The following is an 18,468-nucleotide window of genomic DNA, read 5'->3' as shown; positions in this document are numbered from 1 at the left end:
CTCTTTTGCTTAATTGAATAGCTACAAAAAATCACTTAAAGAAACTATATAATTTCAGTGAAGAAGATTTATAAACATGTTCTCTTTCAGTCATCTTCCTCTTTTAAAAAAATCAATTACCCTTTTAGTTTTATTTAGAATGAAGGGCTCACCCTCATCTTTAACATAATATATAAAATAAGCTTTTACTACTCCTCTTCTGCACTGGTTAGTTTTAGAAAACTTTTTACCACTCCCTAATTCATATGTCGAGAGAAAAAATTAATATGAACCTGTCAACATCTGTTGAAACAATTATTGTAAATGTAGAAAAGGAAATTAATCAGAACAACAAATGCTCTTGAAAGGAAGGAAATTTTGTTGAAGGGTTCGGTGGCAACTTTAATTCAGTTCCGTTGTTCCCCAGCAGTGTAGGACATGCAGTCCTGGTTTTGATGTTTATCATCAGTTGCTGCATGGAAGATTTGGACCCATCGAGCTCGCTTAACTTGGCAGATAAACGAAGAGGAAACTCTGAGATACATAGGGGGGAAAATACTGTATTAACGTTAAAAGCTCTGTTGCTTACATGAATTATGTTGGTAATTATGAAAGCTTATTTCAATGAATGTATGCAACTAATATCAACATAAATTATTAAGAATATAAAACTAATAATGTAGCTTATGTGATTAATTTTTTGGTTTTCATTATTTGGCTTATTTCTTATATCCATTAATTGATATTTCTTTTTCCTAGCTTTATGCTTTTAGCTGTAGTCCACAGTAATAGGTATGCTATTTGAAGACCCCCTTGACCCCTCACATTCTTGTTTCAATAACAGGTGGAAAAAGTCTAATTAGACTTCATAATTCTCCATTTGGTTACTGAAAATGAATTTTTGTTTTCTTCTGAAGTGGAATGCAAGAAACAAATAGGTTCAGACCAGTTCTTATACTGGATTTGCAGCTTTACCCACAGGCCATTTTCATTTTGTTCTCTCCCTGCGCACCCCACTACCCATCTTCATTTGCCACTCGGTAAATGGGGTCAGTGACTGCAAAAAGGTCAGGTTAAGAAGTGAAAATTTCCATGAGGTAGCTTGCAGATAACTTGAGGTAACTTGAAAAAGGTTGCTGCAGGATGAATGAGGTGCCTTGCTGTATGTAGGAGGAGACAGGCTCCCTGAAAAGTCATAAAAGAAGCAGTTTATCTTAGCAGCCCAATCCTTCAGATTCTTGTTGGCTACAGACTTAGGAGAGCAGACTTGAGAATAAAGCTTCCCCTTGTATTGTGTAGCTGCATAATCCCTAGGGATTGTTTAGTACTGATTTTTTATTTTTGAAAATATCCCAGACTTAAAGTTCTGTTTCCCAGGTCATAAAAAGTATTGTCTTGATCCAAAGCAAGATGTAAGACGTGTTCTTCCAATATTTGATCTTTTTCCTTCCTCTGCAAACTCATTTTCGTCATTTATTAATTGACAGGATTACCAGCATCTATAAGCTAAAATAAATAAATAAATAAATAAAATACATGACAGTCCTAGAAGAAATCACTTATTATGCAGTAATGTAGGTGTAAAGGCACCTGGAGAGATTGTTCAGTCCAATCTTCTTAAAGCAGGAGCAAGGTCAAACATGGATTGAGTTGCAGTTGGCTTTATCCAATCGATCTTGGGAAATCTTCCAATGATAGAAGTTAATTGTTTTCCCTGGGCAACATGTTCTGGTGTTTAGCTGCTCTCAGTGAAAATAATTCGTGTCCAACTCAAATTTCGCTCATTAGATCATGGGACAAGTGACACTTGTCCTGTCAGCCCGCCAGACCTCAAACACCTTTCTCCCTGATTGTCTCTGTTTCACACTGAAAAGTCCTACTTCTACTAAGCTCTTCCTTGAAGAGATGCTATGTTGTACCTTTTGATCATTTTTGAAATTATCAAAATGAAAACATGGAAGATATTTTTCAGATCTGTTTTTTTGGTAGTCCATCCTTGATCTAACATAATGTTACATATCATCCATAAAAAAACTTTGAAGTTTATTTTTTTTAACTAGTAGCTTTATTTTAGTTTTATTTAATGTTTCAAGTCTTTCATAAAGATTTAAAAGTTCTATATAAATGTGATGTTCTTACTGACTGAATTAAAAAGCTGTTGTAAGTTAGTTTAATCTTTTGCTCTATTGCCATAGAGAATTTCATGCATTAATTGTTTGAAGGGTTTTTGTCTTTGGTTTTATATATTTTGTTTTGATTTGTTTACACCTACTGTGACTTGTCATTAGCAGTTACCTGTTGGAGGGTTTACCTCAAATCTTAAGTCATGATTTTGCATACTACTGACATAGGCTGAAAAAGATATCATTTCCCATGGACATCTTATCATACTTCTAAATACTTGCAATCTCAGTCCTTTCATTAAAAGGTTCATTGCTGAGCAAATGAGTATGTGGAGAAAACTGAACCTGATGGTTTATAAATTCATATAGCACCTTTCACAATACAGTAATCCTGATGACCTCCTATAGTGGGTGCATATTCTATTTTTGAAAATGTTGTGTTTGAACATTAATTCAGTTAATTATTCACAAATAAATAGTTTGAATATTATTTTCTCTATATTTGCTGTGCAATTGAAGTTATATATGAGGCACTGCTAATGCTGATTTAACACAACCAACAAATTTCACAGACACTTTTTTAAAGGAGTATGATTTTAGACTGTATATTCCACAGATAATGACTTTCCTGAAAAACAGATTTGTGATATTGCTACTAACTCTTAAGACTTGAAATTCAGTAAAGAAAGACAATATAAGAGAAAAAAATCTGATTGTAACATTTCTATTTCTCCCATCTGATGTACTTTAGTGATTTGTGAAAGGACAGAAGTATTATTTAGAGGCTAGAGGAATCCTGTAGAAAACCTCAGGCCTAGTTTGTGTTTCTGTCACTTTGTGCCCAAGTTTTAGGAAAATACTCATCATCTCCCTTTCTACCAAGTTTCTGCTTTGTCTTTTATTCTAGTACCTTCTTTTTAAATCATGTATTTTCAACCCATTAAATCATCCAATTATTGTATTGTATATTTATAGTCCTTGTATAAAGACATGGGAGCATTTGTTTTAACATACATTTTGTTCCCCTTTGAGTTGGAAGCATCTTTAGATGACTTTGCTGTCTATGGTTTGAGAGTTGCCAGTCTGTTTTGCCCTGTGCTTGGGGTTACGCAGTTCCAGCTTCGGCCAGTCAGTCAGCCCAAACCATGTGCTGTTTGAGACCTATTGGTTTTTCCACAGTGTTTACCTTCCACATTCTACCATAGCCACTTTAATTCTGGTTTTGATTTTCATTCAGATGGAGCTCATCCTTACTATATATTTTCATCCTTTTCTTGGTTAATGAATCTGAACCTGGTCATCTTGCTATTTTGGCAGGTGCACACTGAGTTTTTTTGCCCTGCTATATTAATTGCTGTCCATGTTAGAAAACATTTCAAAGAATATATTCATATTACATGCATTTAGTATGTGCCAAGAGGACAGCTAGTCATGGGTCATAGAAAAAAATTGAAAATACACATTATTTCACTGGCTGGCAAGCTCTTTCTCTAAAGGCACAGGTTATGCCTTTGCCTCTTAGGTCAGTTAATCATCTTGGCTTTTTCTTTGGATTTAACAATGAGGGCTCTTGGTGGTCTTCTTTTTGGACTTACAGCAGACTTGCTACATCTATTTTTTCCTTTACTTTGACATCGTGCTTTATATAAACTAAGTGGCTTTTAAGTTGTTGATAATTTATATATGGACTCTCTATTATCCCTCTCTATTTAAATTCTTAACCTGCTTGGATTTATCATCTTGCTTGGCTGATTAGCAATGTAATCCCATTTATGGTAAGGGTTTTGGTTTTGATGGTTTCCTTTCCATGAAGGTTGAATTCCTAAGCTTCATACTGTCCTGTAACTTCATCCTATAGAACCACAAATTACAAATACAGTTCCGCCTCCTAGTCCTGTAATATTACCTTTGGAACTAGCTTTTTTATTATATAAGTTATAAATTAAGGGATTAAAATACTAAAATGATTAGACTAATTGGGGGTTACTTGCAAAGCACTTTATAAAAAATAACTAGGTTCTGTCTATTATTTTTATCTCTTCAATCAGTCACTACCTGACTTTGTAAGCCAAACTAGACTTGAGGGCTGAGTAAAGTCTGTCAGCTTTTTCTGAAGTTATGTTTCAAAGACCTGGTCTTTTTAATAAAGATTTTCTATTTATACTATCACAATGAAAAACAAACTAGACATATTTCAAGCATCAAAATATGTAGCCCCACTTGTTTCTTTTCCAGACAAATTCTCATTTATGAGAACATTTCACTTTTGTTGACAATATATAGAAAAAAGCTGGGCATTCACTAAGGTAATTTGTAGTTAGTCTTTGAGGGTTTTTTCTAACATAGTTCTTATGTTCCTCTTTGTTTTCTCATGCCCTGAAATGTGTGTTATCATTCATGAACTTTTCATATATTAAAATTTTAACTTCAAGCTTTCCAAATGATGTGCTAACCCCTTGGGTAAGTATTTGGTCTCTTTCTCCTCCTTTGTATATCAGAACTTTATTCTTCCTTTTTTTTTCTTTTTTTTTTTTGTTTATTCTTCAAAACAGAATTTGAACAAAGTTGCAGAGAAATGTTTTCCCCTATTTTTGGATGATTTCTCTTTCTTGACAGTGTTTCTCTCTGCACTGTGGGTGTTTTTCTGACTTTTTGAGGCATATTTTTCTTTTAGAGGTTGTACATGAATACCTTAAGAAAATATTTTAAAACTTTGAATTATGTATTTTGCTTTTCCTGTAGTGTAAGTTTCTTGTATGTGTGGATGTACTTCAAAGAATGCATTTTATTTCTCTGTTTTTAGTTTGCTTTTTTTTTTCTGTCAGGCCCGGCGCAAAGAGGTTTTTATCCAGGAGCGATATGGAAGATTTAATCTGAGCGACCCATTTCTGGCTCTTCAGAGAGACTTTGAGGCAGGTGCTGGTGATAAAGAAAAGAAGCCAATATGCATGAACCCTCTGTCCATTTTAGAAGCTGTTATGGCTCACTGCAGGAAAATGCAAGAAAGAATGTCAGCTCAGTTGGCTGCTGCTGAAAACAGACAAAAGAAGGTATCCTGCTATTGACTTTTTCCTTTTCCCTCTCCTGCTTTATTCTTTCATGTCACATTTTTAATTTACATCTTTTTCATGATTAACATTACAAGTGTTAAAATTTTGCCACCTAATTTTCATATAGGGTGAGGTGCTGGTTTTCTGGTGATATTTTGTATGCACACTTTATTTGTTCTGTGATTTTAGCTCTATTTATGGAAAAAAAATAAATATAACTGGTACAAGTTGATACAGTGGATATATAAGTAGATAGCTCAGTGTGAACTGAGCATCATCACAAGATATTTTTAAACCAATACTGTTGAAGCCTTAAGAACCTATTTTCATTCTAACCTGAATAAAGTAAATAATTTATTTTATTTTTACATCAGGTGGCTCTTTTCATAAATCAGTAAAAGTGTTTTATGCCTCTAAAAATACTTTTTTTCATATTAAGAACATTTACTATAAAAAGAAAATAATTTTGAAGCAATTATATTTTAGAAAAAAGTGCCAGATTGAAGATAAAACAGTGTCATTTTGAAAGTGAATGATTGGTTGGTGGCATGTATTTCACCAGTATGTAAGCCATACATTTCTTAAACATAGCTAAATATGAATATGCTGGGGAGGGGTTTCTGAGAGGAAAGAGATGAAACAGTCATATAAAGTACTAATCTACACAAAGTATTTTGGAATAAATAGAAAAAAAATGCTCTCTATGTGTTTAGTCATCTTCACTTCATATAAGATGGATAGAATGTCTACTGCTGTGATACAGGTTTTTGGTGACAGTTTTACATTGACTTAAAAACCCCAAACAGCAAACAGTCTAAGACAATTGACATAAAATTGATTTTGGTAATGATTGCTCTTTGGGAAAAAACATGCATGTGAAAGTGCTGGAAGTTGCTTAAATTAAACCAGCAAACATTTTGTTGTTACTTTAGCTCTGTTTTTTGTTTAGTTTAAGCATCATTTCTCTGTTAAGACTTCAGGAAAACAGATTATATAAAAAAGGATATCACTATGATATGTAAGGCTTCAAACAGTTTACTGTGGAATGAACTATTATATGTACCTCACACTTGTTTCAAAGAACTCTTAAGTATTAATTTCTTTTCTCTTGAGCTTTTTCGGTAAATATAAAAATAGGAAAGGGCAAGCAAGCTTACTTGTTCTGACTGAGAAAGGATATTGGGAGAAACCCTGATGTATCTGCCAGGACAGTGGAATTAGTTTCTTGTTTCAGTGCATGGCCACAAGTCTCTTCTTGTACCTAAATTCTGCATTTATCTCTGGCTTTTATTATAGGGACAGATACATGCACCTAAGATGGGCTCACATATTAAGAATATATCAGTATATTAATGTGTAAATTCAAATTTTGTCCCTTTTTTGTCTTTTTTTTTTTTTACCAAAGTCTGTATCTGTAAGTCTGTTTGTACAGGAAAGGATGCTTTTGTCTTTTGCCTTCTAGAGGAATACATCAGCTTTTTTTTCTTTAAATCTTAATTTTAAGGATTTGAAAACAAACTACATGGTGTTGAGCAGCTGTGTGCATGACTGTCTACTGAAGTACAGCTTCCTCTTCTAATCTCCATTAGAAATGCTATTTGTGCAAGACACTCTTAAACTCCTTGGGTTTGTGGAAACAGATGATGTATCTCTCAGACATCTCAATGCATTCACAAACCTTTCATTCAGTGTTTTACCTTCTCTCTATTCCACATTTTTCTGTCTGTTCTTCATCTCAAATCCTTCTATTGAAGAACGTAATGAAGGAGATTTGAGGGACTTCGAAAAATGTTCATCAAGGTAGGATGACACAGTGCAAGGAAAAAAACCAGCCTAGGCAAATGTAACCTAAATACAAGCCAGCTGCTGCCCCTCCCTCCAAAAGTGGTTCCTCCTTCTCTAAATGTGTGATGCCTCTATCTTCGTGTTTGGAATTGGTTCACTGTCCCAATCTAAATAATGAAGTCTGTGTACAGCTGTGTTTATTTTCTCTGGGTATTACTGAACTTTAAACAGACTCAGAGTGAACTCTTATTCTGGGAGGAACTTGATATCTGTGAATATAATCACCTCAAAAGTATTCTATGAATAAAATTTTCATTTGATCACAAAAAACAAGGCATAAAAATATACCAACATGTAGAAAAATCAAGGAGGTGCATAAAGAACTGTAAGGCTTACCATATACAAACATCTCACTCTCAGGTGTTGTCTGCTTTGTGTTAAGTCTCCATCCTCTTCCATCTCTTTGAATGCTTTTCTTGGAGCTGCTGTGAAAATTACTTCTGAGTTTTCCTGGGAACACAAAACAGATCATCAAAATGACAGTTCTTGATTTGTTGAGAGTTTGCAGAGGAGTTAGTATTGGGATGCATGCTCAAAGAAAGGCAAGCGTGGGTTGAAAAAGGCCTGTTGGTGTAATTTATTCTAACCTTGTGCCTAAAGCAGATTATCATCATCATCAGTACATCTGGTCATCTGTAAATTTGTCTTGCTTAGTCATGAAAACCCCCAGGAATGGCAGTACTGAATATTTTCTGCACTGGTGTCCTTGTGAAGAACTTTTTTCTGAGACTGAGCCTCTCAAAGGGCAAGTTTTCTTTTCTGTAACCTTTTATTATGGAGCCCCACCTGCCATTACCAAGATGAATTTTACTCTTGTCATCACTGTAAGGGCCCTTCAAAAGGATGTTGCTGTTAGGGTATCTCTCTGTCTGTTTTTCACTAAACTATCCAAGCCAAGCTTCCTCAACATTTTCTTACAAGGTATGCTGTCTCTCACCTCTGAAGGGCCTTTGCTGGTTAATTGTTTGTGGGACACTATATTTTTTCTCAGTATCCTTTTTTACCCCTTTTCAAATCCTTCTTGAACTCATTTCCAGATGTTTATATTACTGATATGATACAGTGTAAGCATATAGTACATTTTGCAAAAATCAGGTTCTACTTAGTTTGTAAATCCATAAATAATTGCAGCTAGTTCCAAATCAGTCATCTAAAGGGAAAAATACCATGTAAATATTTAGAGGCTTTTCCCTATTTGAGATGATGTGGCCAAAAGAACAAGAGGGAGGGAGAGAGAGACATAGGAGACAATGTAAAATGAGAAAATAATGCTGCTTTTGTATATTGAAATCAAATAGAGGGTTTACATTTTTATTAAGGAGTTGTCCTTTAGATGCAATGCTTACAAGTAAGATATTATAATAGTATGGTAAGCTGATTTCATGGCAGTTAAATATTAAAATCTGTTTGTAATTATTTGGAAGTAATATAATTTCACAACACTCAATTTATAGAATGAGAAGCTCATCTGAAAACAAAATAGCAGAATAAGAAAGTATAGAAAGTTTGACAAAAAATATTTTCACTATAATACTTATACATCTCCAAGCTTTAGAAATTATATACATTTCTCATGATCTTTGTACCTATTTTAACAAAGAAAATAAATGGTTGGATGCTCCCCTTGTTTTGAAATTCAAGTGAACCATGCAAATTCTGGATCCACTGAAACACAGTGAAATCACTGAGGAAAAATAAGGGTTTTTTTCACTTGTAAACTATGCTTGGACCATTCCTAAATACAGTGTCATTATAATATTTTTTAAATTTAATTTGCAGCTGTATTTCCATTAACAGAACTGAAGAGATATTACTGCTAATACAGTTTGTTTAGCAAGGACTGATAATATCATACGTCATTTTTCATGTTTAGCACTGATTTTTGGGGCTCTGAGCAGCCTGGTCTAGTGGAAGGTGTGCCTGCCTGTGGCAGAGTGGTTGAAACTTCAAGGTCCCCTTCCAATCTAAACCATTCTATAAGTCTGTGATAACATTTTTAAGAAAGAGGAAAGAGTGGGTGTAGTTTTGTGAAAAGCATTGTGCAGAGTGTCAACCTGGGATTAAGCTCTAAAACCCCAGTGCAGCCCCTATGCTGCTAAACTGGTTTTGAAGTATTTGAAACCAAGATGATCTTTAAAATGTAGGTATCATTTGCCACAATGATTTCTTCCTCATAGGTGTTTTATAAAACGATGCATTGCCATAATTTTGCAGTGCTTTTCTAGAAAAGGGTCTGTGAATAAAAGCGTAAACAGTAGACAAAATGAATTAGAGGCAATGGTTATCTGAATAAGGGGAAAAATTTTTCTTATCTGTTATCTGCATTTTAGTAATAGCAGCTTATACATCACTGATGTCAATGAGACTTTTTACTATTAGTAAGTATAGGAAAATATTTCTGCCTGCCTGTGCCAAAAAGTTGTCTTATTAATGTTAAATGTTTTAACATTAATACAGGATACCAATTATGTTTATGATGGACTTAATCTCCTTCAGTTGGAGGAAGAGATAAAACCTAACCCTGTTATTTCTGTCCTCAAAGATTTTTTGCAAACCTCATCTCTTACTTGTGTATGGTTCTTTTACTAAGATGGCGTTATGTTATGTCTTATGTCAATTTTTTGGAGAGCAGGTAGCTCCATCACTCAGGAATCACAAGTATTAAACAACTTTGGAGAGTCTCTCTCTTGTCAATGGAGGAAATTAAAAGAGTTTACTTAGTTTCTAAATTGCTCTTCTGATATGGCTCTCTTTCTTTTGCTTGTATAAGATTATATGCACTTATGCTAGATATCACAAATCACCTTCCTGTGTTCATTTTAGTCATACTCTCAAAGATTAAAATATCAGGTTAATACTAGGTTATTATGAAATGAGAGGTGTTAGTGAGAATTATTTTCTGTCTTCTTACAGTTGGAAATGGAAAAATTTCAGTTACAGAATCTTGAGCTGGAGCACAAAAAACTATCTGCTCGCCTTGAAGAAGAACGTGGAAAAAATAAGCATGTAGTATTGATGCTAGTGAAAGAGTGTAAGCAGTTGTCCGGCAGAATTGTAGAAGAAGCCCAGAAACTGGAAGAAGTGATGTCAAAATTTGAAGAGGAAAAGAAAAAGGCTACTGAATTGGAGGAGTTTCTTGCAGCTGAGAAACAAAGGAGTACACAAATGGAAGCTCAAATGGAAAAGCAGCTGTCTGATTTTGACACAGAGAGAGAGCAGTTGCGTGCCAAACTTCACAAAGAGGAAACACACACCAGTGACCTCAGAGAAGAAAGAGATAAAATGATCAAAATGATTGAGCAATTAAAAAAGGAGAATGAAAGTAAAGCCAGTCTTTCTCAGAAGAATAGCGATAGGAGTCTTGTTTCTATTTCAGTTGAAACAGAAGAGCCGAGCTCAAGAACTGTTGCTTGTCAAACAGAGACTGTAATGATGGACAGTAGTGTAGAAAACGCTAAGAAGTTGCCTTTGACTGTCTCTATAAAGCCTTCTACAGTGAGCCCACTAGTGTCTGGCAGTACAAAAATGAATGTGTGTACCAATGCAGCATTTGTGAAGCCTGTCATTGATAGGCAATCTTCATCTAGTGAACTTGTCCCTCCCACAACTCCTGTTCTTGCACAGAATCAAAACAGAATTGAAGAAAATGGACCAAGTACAGGCATATCCCCTGATTTATCAAGTAGCACTTCCCCTTTTTCAAATAGTAATTCCCTTTGCACCCCTACCACACCAACTGCCACAGCTCAGAACTCCTCGCTCTCTTCATCTATACACAGTTTGCATTCACCATCTGCCAACACTACTGGCCATCCAGGCCTAAATCCACGAGTCCAAGCAGCTAGATTTAGATTTCAGGCAAATACAAATGATCAAGACCAAAATGGAAACACAACCCAAAGCCCTCCCTCAAGGGATGTATCCCCCACTAGTCGTGACAACCTTGTTGCCAAGCAGGCAGCTCGGAATACTGTTACCCAAGCTCTTTCAAGATTTACAGGCCCTCAGAGCAGTGCTCCATCGCGGCCAGGGACGTCACATTCAGGGGAAGTTGGCACTTACACCCCGGTTGGTAAAATTACTTTAAAGACTCCAAGTGTATCAAGAATTGACAGAGGAAACCCTCCACCTATTCCTCCTAAAAAACCAGGGCTTTCACAAGCCCCTTCTCCACCACACCCACAGCTTAAAGTTTTAATGGATAGTAATCGATCCCCAAATACCAGTGCAAAAACTGACAACAAAACCATGACCTCACCTCTTTCAAGTTCACCACAAGGAATCAGGGTAATAAATGAGGAAATTATTTCTAAGTCCTCACCTCAGCTGCCACCAAAACCTGCTATAGATTTATCTGTGGCACCTGCAGGCTGTGCCATACCAGCCATAGCCTCATCTCAGGTGGGTGCCTGGCCTTCCCACTTTCCTGGACTGAACCAAACTGCATGTTCAGAAAATTCCTTTGTCATTCCCACCACCATTGCCTGTAGCTCCTCCATAAACCCTGTTAGTGCTTCATCCTGTAGACCATGTGATTCAGGCAGCCTCCTGGTAACAGCATCAGGTAAAGGGATTGATATGCTAAAAACTGTCTCCCTCAAAAACAATGTTTGGTTTTCTTATATGTCTTGTTTGCTTTATTTATCTTGTAACTTTATCTTTCTTACTTTCTAAAAGCTAAAATTTTTGTTTGTATTTTTTCCATATTCCAGGGATATGGGAATTCTTTCGCTGATTTAGTAATGTTATAAATAAGTTTGCTTCCTCAAGGAAGTCTCCATATAAAAGGCTTTTTTTAAAGAGGATTAATGTTTAGAGTTAGTGAGCTGCAGATTCGAGTGTATTAAACAAATTCCTTTAAATTTTTTAAAATTTATTTTTTGGTTAATGCTAGTATTTTGGACTTCAAAATGCTTTCTCAGTCTGAAATGATGTTTTGAATATTACCTCTTCAGGGAATATTCTATGGAATATGTATTTCAATTCTGTGTGAATCTTTTAAAGAACAGGGGATAGCTGGGGCTATGGTATTCTGCTATGTCAGTAGATGGTTCACATTAAGACATGTAATTGCCTGTATAACAGTGCACTTTCCTATATATCACTACATGCCTATAGAATATGTTTCATTTTTATTTCTGTTTTTCTATAGTTCGTTTTTTGGTTGTAGTTAATACTCATGCATGGCATCTCACAGGTTTACTTCAACAGATTTGGGCACAAGTTTGCTGTTGGAAAGTTAGAATCTAACTCTTGATAATCTTAAGTCTGGAGTCAATGTGTCTATCTGCTACTCATCTTGTGTTTTGGTGGGGACTTACTGGTGTGTCCAATGTGCCACCAGCTTCAGGGAATCTTCTTGATGGTATTAAAGTGAACAAAGACAATACTGATCTACATTTCAGTGAACTGTAGATCTCCTATAAAGCTTTTTATCAATTTATTTCCCTACTGGGATCAGTAGCACTAGAACATTAGGTAGAAGCTCCTCTTTAGCTCAACTTGCACTGCAGTGAAAAAAAAAGAACACTTTCTTTAGACCTTCATCAGCACTGAAGAATGTTTGAATTGTCTCAAACTTTCAACAGCTAGTTCAGTTATGGTACTGCAGTCCCTCATAACTCTAGTCCCTGCATCATCATCTGTAGGGCATAAAAGCCTACACAGCCAATCTGCTTCCAACACATAACCAACCTCTTTCTCCTGGTAGCTGCACCACTAGCTAATAAGTGAGTTGAACTCAAGCACCAGTCCTGGGGAAGCCACTCCAAAAACTGTGTGTGGCAAAATTGTGTGAGGAGATTCCAAGTTTCCTGTTATTAAGCAATTTTTATTCTCATTCCACTTCATTGAAGATTTTCTACATGTATCAGGAGTAACATACTCATCCTTTTAACATTTGGTTGTCACACTATACTGTCAGAATCGTCTCTCCTTTCTGAACTGTGCCATAAAAGTATGAGCTCAGAAATCTTATCCTTCTGTTTGTCTACTGCTCCTCAGTCAACAACATTGGGATTTGATGACTGCCTATTAGTTTGCTGTTTTTCATATAGATGTCCTGAATTTTTATCTTAAATTCATATTCCAAGATGAGTCTGATTGCCATGTCAGATAGATTATTAGTCTTCCAGTGTTTCAAATATTTTCCAAACTTAATTTGCCTTCAAGTGCTATTAGGCTCCATAACAGAATTTTCAAATTCTTAGGAAAAATAATTAAGATTTTATGAACATAGAACAAATAACTGGAAAGTCAGCTTCCAAGTGAATAGTTTTTGTAAGCAAGAGATTGTATTCCACAAATCCTATCAACATGAATTAGGTGTATGTTACAGTTAGTATTACATTATTTATCTGATATTTGGTAATCACTTAAGGTAGTTATTGAATATTCTTTAGAAGAATAAATCCCATACCTTAAAAATGAAATTACCAGTGCTTTTCTTCATAATTTCATATATTGTTTTTGCTTTAGTTCGTGCTTTGAGGTACTAACTTTTTTCTTAGGAAAACAGTAATTCTTTTCTCTCAGACTGTGCCCCCAAATATTTAATTTGTGTTTCTTATGAAATGTGTGACCATTCTCAGAGAAAATTCTCACAGAGAGGACTTTTTGTCAAAAATAGTTAGATTTTTTTAATTTTCAAGGTTTCTTTCTTTCTCTAACTCCCTTCACTTTTTTTTTGAGGAAGCATGGAAATATTTGTTGATTTAATTCCATTATAATCCTTGCTCTGAACATTTCATCTTAGTGCTTTGTGACACTGTTTTTCAGTAATATTTGCAATTGCATATGGGAAAGTTCTCTAAGAAAGATTGCTTAAACTCTACTTAGCTGTATGCTATTTTATTTTACTTTATTTTATTTATATAGAGATGTTATTTTAGTATCTCCTTTACTGGCTACATACGGGCCCAAAGTACCTTAATAACTTGATCTGTAATATTCACATAAATATTCAGGAGGTTATTTGTGTTCCACCCAAAATAATGCATATATTTTATTGCACTTATTATTCAATCTCATTTTCTTTATGTTTTTAAGGGAATTTAATCTGTTTTGGCCAAGTGTTCTAGCAAACTGCAGAACTAAGTAAATTTAGAGCAACGGATATTATGCAAGTATGGAAAACATTTCCTTCAAAATTATATGCTAAGAAAAAGATAGATTTTATAAATATATATGGAAATAGAAAGATAAACCAAATTTAATAACACTGGTTTTGTTAAGATAATGTGGTCAGTAATACCCGAATTCATGCCACTTATTCGCTTTTTCAGCCTCTTTTTTAAGTATGACTTTCTTTGAGGTGAGAAACATCTAACAAACTACAAGTACTGCTGAAACCTCCTTCCCATATCTGCATTTGTATGTCCTCTAGGCACAGAATCAGTTAGTTTTATTAATGGTCTGGTTGATTTTAATATGCTTTATTTACTTTTTTTCAGAAAATGTTTAGAATTTCAGTTTTGCATTCAGTTAAAGCAGAACATGGTTAAATCTTATTCATTTTATTGTATAGTAAGTAGTGAGCTTCAATCAGAATTCTTTAATAATTTAACAACAATGACAAAAAATGTTACCATATTAAAGGACATTGGCAGAATCCTTCATTTTTATACTTTTTTGTTGGTCAGTAAATTCATGCTTCTTTCTTCTTACCGTGGTGTCAGGAGAATTGATAATAACCTAATCACTAAAGTATTATATTTATTAATTTTAATAGAGTTTCCTAGTGAGCTCAGATTGATAAAGGAACATATCAACAGCCTGATTTTCAGTAAGGAAATGTCTTGGTTCCAAGAAATGAACTCTTCAGAGCAAACTTTAAATGGGAGCTCTGATCAATCACTAAGGCATTCTGCTAAAGTAATGTGTGACTGTACCTTCTTTTAGAGGTGGCTATTGTACCACATGTTGTTCTTTCCATCCGTGCTAGGAAAAGACATGGGCCTTCATCATTAATGTTAAGCAGACTGCACATAGAGACATTACAATGAACATTTATGGCCTGATTAAAAATCTGTGGCAGTGTTTTCATTAACTTCAGCAGGCTTTGAATCAGTTCCAGAATGCTTCTGCTCTGTTTGGATTTCTGCAGTTCAATGGCTGCAAGACTTCAAAATGGAAACAAATGTAGGCGTTTGGATTACCATATCCCTGGGATTTCTGCTTTCACTTTCTTCTTACTTTTCTGCTTTCTGTGTCACTCTTGAATGAAATCTATTTTTTTATTTTGCTCATTTCTCTAATGATTGATTTATTCTCTCTTTACAATTGGCTTTGAAGATAAAAGTGTGTGTGGCGGGGGGGTGAAGGACTGATCTAGGCTCTGAAATTAACCATCTCACATTCTGAAGCTGATGCCAGAAGCTGTTTTTGTCTGTCCCTCTGCCCTTCATCACTGCATGCCCTACAAGCTTTCACAGATGCTTCACATTTCCTAACTTTTTGAGTCTGTAATGGTGTCCCTTATTTATTGTTATCTTTTAATGTTGGTGCATTTTTATTGGACGATTTGAATTTTATTATACTGCTTCACACTGATAATAGAATGTAAAGTTATGTTATTACTTATTTTTGTATCTTTATCGGTAGAAGGTTTTCATTTAATGCTAACCTAGTATAATTAATTTCACCACTGAATTGCAACAACATATTTTTCTTTTCAAGGAGCTGAAATGAAAATTAAGATATGACATTAAAAAATTCCTTTCATTTTGTCATTTCTCTTAAGGATGCCCCAAGAGCAAGCAAACAAACAAGCAAATAAACTACATCCAAAATTGCATTTTTTTTAAAAAAGGAAAGGAAACTCAAAATACTATTCATATTACCAAAATTCCAGTGTTACTTGGATAAACAATTTTAGTAATGGTAGTGCCACCTTAACAATATCCACTATCAGTTAACTACCACAAGAAGACAGTAAAAACTACAGAAGTACTATTTTAAAAACATTCATATATGTATTCATACATATTTAAAATATGTACTATTTTAAAAACATTCATATATATATAACAGCTGCAGCACAGTTAGTTTCAAAGAATAACAAAAGGCTGGAAAAATAAAGCCACTTTCACAATGGAAAGGAATACTACAAGTTTTTCTTTGGACCTTCGGGAATTTTGTAAGAGTTAACTGTTCTCAAATGATGGAAGTTGAAGATAATGTATTTTTTGCCACTTAAAGGATACAGTTTACTTTGTATATTGCTTTTTGGTTTTTTTCTTATAAACTTCAGAAACCCTCAAAACCCTCTGATTAAAAGTATTGGAGAAATAAGTATTACTAAGAGTAGTAATAGTCAGAAGGTAGCTTCAGAATTGAAGTTATAAGAAGATGTATGAAGTTAATTTTAGAATTTATTTTTTGTTTAAATTTCAAATTTATAAGGTAATTTCACAGCTGCAGTGATGGCTTCTTACAATGAATATAAAAAATAATTTTAATAATAAGCTAATAATATTGGGAAAATACTAAAAATATGTTTATATGTTTAGATACTTCACTAGTAAACTTAATTTAAATTTAGACTTTATTTAAATTTAGCTTACTTTAGAAACAAATATGAAAATACTCCAAGCATTTTTTTGTTGTTTTGGGTTTTTTTTAACTGGAATCAAACAATGTATTCTTCATTGGTGTTGCTCAGATGATGAATTCTTGTGTAAGTCTTGATGTTAATTAAAATGTATTAAGATCTTACAAGGCACCCAGTCCATTGTTTCTGTAGAATTCTCTTGGGAATTTCTGTATTTCATTTTGTTTTCCAAAATGTGGAGCAGACCATCCCAGCATGGCCTTGCTACTACCACATACTTTTTCTAGTTCGAGATGTTGGATAGCACCAGCTTGAACGGAACTGAAGCTAATGGCCTGGAACTCTTCTTCAGTCTCAGGCATTGCAAAACTGCATTAAAAGCTGCCTTAACTTGCTTTGTATCAAATTTCAGCCTCATATAGTAGCCTATTTATGGCCATAGAAGACAAAAGTTATTTATTCAAGAGATAAATACAATGTGTATTTTCTAAAGGTAATAGTGAAAATATATATTAAAAAAAAACAGCCTTTCTCCTATTTTCTCTTGCAGTCTTTGCTCAAGGAAGGATGCATAAAATATTCCATGCCCTATGCAGCAAACTTCATATTCTTAACAAAGTGCCTACTTAAGCTGATGAGTAGGCAACAAAACATTTAGCCACAACTCCTAAACTTTCAGAGTTTTGGATTGAATATTCTTTGTTAATGGAGTGACTTGAAAGCTTTCATACATAAATTTTGTATAACCTGTTATTCATTCCCACTGGAGCATTTTATAATGTTTAAGTATCACAGAGTAAAAGGAACATTACCTTAATGGAGAGTTCAATAATAAATATTTTTTTTTCTGTATTATTTGTGTAAAGGATTTCTACATGTTTTTTCAAACTTATTGAAAGGTACCTGAAGTCAGTAATGGCTCTCTATGCAATTAATCTTTATAACTACATGTGAGTTATATAAATACCAAATATATAAATACTAAAGTTTGCTCTAAGGAGGATAAAATTACATATGAAAACAAGTACTTCGTTTTGAACACTTTTCTATAGATACTTAAAAAAATCTTCCTGGTATATTGCAAATAAATTAAAACTTGTCTAAAACTTCTGTTAGCTTTGATAATATAATTTTTTTTGAGACATCCACATGCTACTACCATTCACAAGTTTCAGATTGACCTTTTGTCATGAGGTCCTGTTCATTTGTATTAACAAGTGTCACCCCTCAATGCAGTTTTTATTCTTCAGAATACCTTCTAATGTGTAGACAAAGAACCATCACAAAACTTTTGCTAAACTAACAAATGCAGTCATTTTGAAGATACTCTTTAGTATTTAAAAGAACACAGAAAATGCAGGGCTTATTTATGTGTCTCTAACTTCTGTTGCTTTAAATCACAGGCTGGTCTTCCTCCCTAACCCCTTTGTTAACAAGTGGTGGTCCTGTCCCCCTGGGTGGCAGGCCCACCCTTCTTCACCAAGCTGCTGCCCAGGGAAATGTCACTTTATTATCAATGCTGCTTAATGAAGAAGGACTGGATATTAATTACTCTTGTGAAGATGGCTATTCTGCCTTGTATTCTGCTGCTACGAATGGACATACAGGTAAATGATACTAAGATCTAGTATGCCATCCATGTAAACTAGTGAAAGCTTACTTTCATAAGTTTGTAATATTCAATTAAGTCAAATGCATTCTTCTTAAAAATGTGAAATTGAAAGTGGGATATGTAGATTATATGACCAAAATCATGCTATAGCATATATATAAGCAATGCTTCTTGGAGCAGAACTTTGGAACTCAGAAAGCATTAAAAAAAAAAATTGGTAGCATTCTGCAGGAACAGCCATTCTAATTCTCCACTCCCTTCATATAAAAAGGTACCAGATATTATCACCCCATATTCTGTGAAACACTA

At 34.3% G+C, this 18,468-nt stretch overlaps 1 protein-coding gene across 2 annotated transcripts in view; it reads left to right on the top strand.

Annotated features, from left to right (window-relative positions):
* The window catches only part of CTTNBP2 (cortactin binding protein 2), a 78,353-nt gene that overhangs the window by 24,553 nt on the left and 35,332 nt on the right, over nucleotides 1-18,468 (top strand). For both annotated transcript variants that reach the window (XM_066550561.1, XM_066550560.1), the window contains exons 3-5: nucleotides 4,928-5,152; nucleotides 9,911-11,561; nucleotides 17,951-18,154. In XM_066550561.1, coding sequence (XP_066406658.1) covers nucleotides 4,928-5,152; nucleotides 9,911-11,561; nucleotides 17,951-18,154 — 2,080 coding nt within the window. The remainder of the gene's footprint in view (nucleotides 1-4,927; nucleotides 5,153-9,910; nucleotides 11,562-17,950; nucleotides 18,155-18,468) is intronic.

This window comes from Molothrus aeneus, chromosome 5, assembly GCF_037042795.1.
Source record: "Molothrus aeneus isolate 106 chromosome 5, BPBGC_Maene_1.0, whole genome shotgun sequence".
In the NCBI taxonomy this organism is placed as follows: domain Eukaryota; kingdom Metazoa; phylum Chordata; class Aves; order Passeriformes; family Icteridae; genus Molothrus; species Molothrus aeneus.
Note: the sequence above shows the minus strand (reverse complement) of the source record. Positions and strands in the feature narration are given on the sequence as shown.